Source organism: Dama dama, chromosome 5 (assembly GCF_033118175.1).
Source record: "Dama dama isolate Ldn47 chromosome 5, ASM3311817v1, whole genome shotgun sequence".
In the NCBI taxonomy this organism is placed as follows: Eukaryota; Metazoa; Chordata; class Mammalia; order Artiodactyla; family Cervidae; genus Dama; species Dama dama.
Window position 1 is genome coordinate 79,429,769 of NC_083685.1, and position 3,243 is coordinate 79,433,011.

General features: G+C 43.5%; 1 protein-coding gene across 1 annotated transcript; it reads left to right on the forward strand.

Annotated features, from left to right (window-relative positions):
* Positions 1 to 2,012: 2,012 nt before the first annotated feature.
* LOC133055858 (olfactory receptor 4D1-like) lies at positions 2,013 to 2,948 on the forward strand. Its single transcript, XM_061140943.1, has one exon. The coding sequence runs from the start codon at positions 2,013 to 2,015 to the stop codon at positions 2,946 to 2,948; it is 936 nt and encodes a 311-aa protein (XP_060996926.1).
* Positions 2,949 to 3,243: the final 295 nt, after the last annotated feature.

Here is a 3,243-nt window from a genome sequence, read left to right on the forward strand (position 1 = left end):
TTGCCCTGCCCTCCTCCAGGGGATCTTCCCAGTCCATGGATCGAACCTGCATCTCATGTCTACCACATTGGCAGGCAGGTCCTTTACCACTCGCACCACCTGGGAAGCCCAAATTATCACCAAGTCCTCTCAACCCTACTTCCAATTAGTGCTATTTCTACCACCCTAATTCAGGCCACGCTCACCTTCTCTACTGCCTTAACCACATGCACCTCCTAACTGGGCTCCCTGTGTCCACCTTTGCTTCCTGTCCAATCAACTTGATGTCTAATCAACATCCCGGCCAATCAAAATCACACAACTGAGCTCATTGCTCTCTACCCTGAACCTTTTGGTGGCTCCCATATGATATGAACGTGCAGTAAGACTCTACTAGGAAAGAAAAGTTATAGCTTAAAAGAGAACAAAGTTTAGAAATAAAATCAAAAAGAAAAGAAAAAAATAAATAAAATTGCTGATCTTTCAAAAGAGCTCTATGTCTCCTTTAAACAATATATTCATTTAATTTCTTCACTAATGTAATAGTCACCCCTTGCCCCTTGTCTCCACCTATAATCTGAAGAACTTCACCCACTAAGGGGCCAGCTACTCTGGAGGATGGAAAGGAATGGATACCCCAGGTGTGCAGCTGTGTCCAGAGGCTCCCTTGCTTGTCCCCTGCAAGTACTATTGTACACCAAGTAGATTTTCACCCACCAAGCCATAACACCACGTACTTATTATTAATAATTACTGACTATGAGCAGGGATGGACAGTGCAGAGCACAAATAAATTGTGAAATCAAGACCTATGTGTCTAGCACCTTATGGCTGAATTATGAAGGAGAAACACAGGTGCATGAAAAGTACATGAACATACTGATGTGTTCACTGTTACATGAAAAATGATTCATACAACAGCCAATATTTTCTAATAACTGTAAATGGAAAGTAACTTCTAAATTGCATAAAAGATCATGTATGGATGTGAGAGTTGGACTGTGAAGAAAGCTGAGCACCAAAAAATTGATGCTTTAAACTGTGGTGTTGGAAAAGACTCTTAAGAGTCCCTTGAACTGCAAAGAGATCCAACCAGTCCATCCTAAAGGAGATCAGTCCCGAGTGTTCATTGGAAGGACTGATGTTGAAGCTGAAACTCCAACACTTTGGCCACCTCATGCGAAGAGCTGACTCATTGGAAAAGACCCTGATGCTGGGAGGGATTGGGGGCAGGAGGAGAAGGGGATGAGAGAGGATGAGATGGCTGGATGGCATCACTGACTCGATGGATGTAAGTTTGAGTAAATTCCGGGAGTTGGTGATGGACAGGGAGGCCTGGCGTACTGCGATTCATGGGGTCTCAAAGAGTCAGATACCACTCAGCAACTGAACTGAACTGAAGGAAATTTTTAATTTTAATTTAATTTAATTTATTTTTTGGAGGCTAACTATAGTATTTTATTGATATTAACAAACTAATTTTTTAAAAGGAAAAGTGATTAGTAAAAAATGTAGTAGAGATTGGAGTGGAGTAGGAGACTGCACAGAGGAGAGTAATTAACATTTACTATTTCAGACACTGTCCTAGGAACTTTCTGTGTTATTTTACTTAATCCCTTAGCCAGTTTCTATAAAGAAAATATATTTCTTACAGATATGGAAATTGTAACACAGAATAAGAAACTAGCTCAAAGTCAAATCTCAAGGAAATGGATGCTCTGAGTTTTGGCTCTGGTACTGAAGAATTCTGAAGTTTTCCCACCCCTATATTGCGCTGAATCTTAGAAAGGCAGGTGGCATGTGTCTCTGGATGGTTTTAAGATATCTCACGTGTGTGTATTTAAGCAAAAACTAGTAAACTTTCAAGAGACAAAGTCATTAAATTAGCACTTGATATTGTGATCTGTACATGAGGATGTCCATCATATTTACTTGGATGACTGAATTGAGCCCTTGAGCCCTAAAAGGGCAAACAACAACTTCATGTATCTATATCTCTGCCTTTTTTCATTTAGGTGTATGGAGAAGACACCATGGATTCAGAGAACCTCACGTGGGTATCAGAATTTGTCTTCCTAGGGTTCTCCCAGAATCAGGAGCTCCAGCTCTTCTTGTTCCTGGTATTTCTGTTTGTCTACATCACCACTGTCGTGGGAAACCTCCTCATCATGGTGACAGTGACCTCTGATTCCAGGCTCCACACACCCATGTATTTCCTGCTGAGAAACCTGGCTGTCATAGACCTTTGTTTCTCCTCAGTCACTGCCCCAAAGATGCTGGCGGACTTCCTTGCTGAGAAGAAGACCATCACCTACCAGGGCTGCATGGCCCAGATCTTCTTCTTCCACCTCTTGGGAGGCGGGACTGTCTTCTTCCTCTCAGTGATGGCCTATGACCGCTACATAGCCATCTCCCGGCCCCTTCACTATGTCGCCATCATGAACACTCGAGTGTGTGTAGGGCTGGTGGTGGCTGCCTGGGTAGGGGGCTTTCTCCACTCCATTGTCCAGCTGGTTCTGATGCTCCCATTGCCCTTTTGTGGCCCCAACATCCTGGATAACTTCTACTGTGATGTTCCACAAATGCTGAGGCTTGCGTGCATGGACACCTCCCTCCTGGAGTTCCTTATGATCTCCAACAGTGGGATGCTGGTCTTCATCTGGTTCCTCCTCCTTCTGATCTCTTATACTGTCATCCTGGTGATGCTGAGGTCCCACTCTGTGCAGGCGAGGAGGAAGGCAGCTTCCACCTGTACCACCCACATCATCGTTGTGTCTATGATCTTCATTCCCTGTATCTATATCTACGCCCGGCCCTTCACCTCTTTCCCCATGGACAAGGCTGTGTCCATCAGCTACACTGTCTTGACCCTCATGCTCAATCCCATCATCTACACCCTGAGGAACCAGGAGATGCAGGTAGCTATGAAGAGATTAGGGAAGCACCTAGTGATTTCCAGCAGGGAGTGAACTTAACAAAAGTTGACTTTAAATGACAAATCTTCTCTCTGAATTTTGTTTTCCCATATGAGAAGTGAAGGAAAGTCTTCATGGAATGCGACAGTTTAGATTAATATTTCTATGGAGCTGTTGCTCTGTCAGGTATTGTGTAAGGCACTTTCACACTTTTGTCTCATTCTCAGTAAACTGACAGTGGATATGTTATCCTTATATTAAACACTTTAGAAATGAGAAAACTCAGAGGTGGCTTTCTTGGGGATGAACAGCAAGAGAGGAGATGGCCAGAAGATGGTTCCTCTGATCC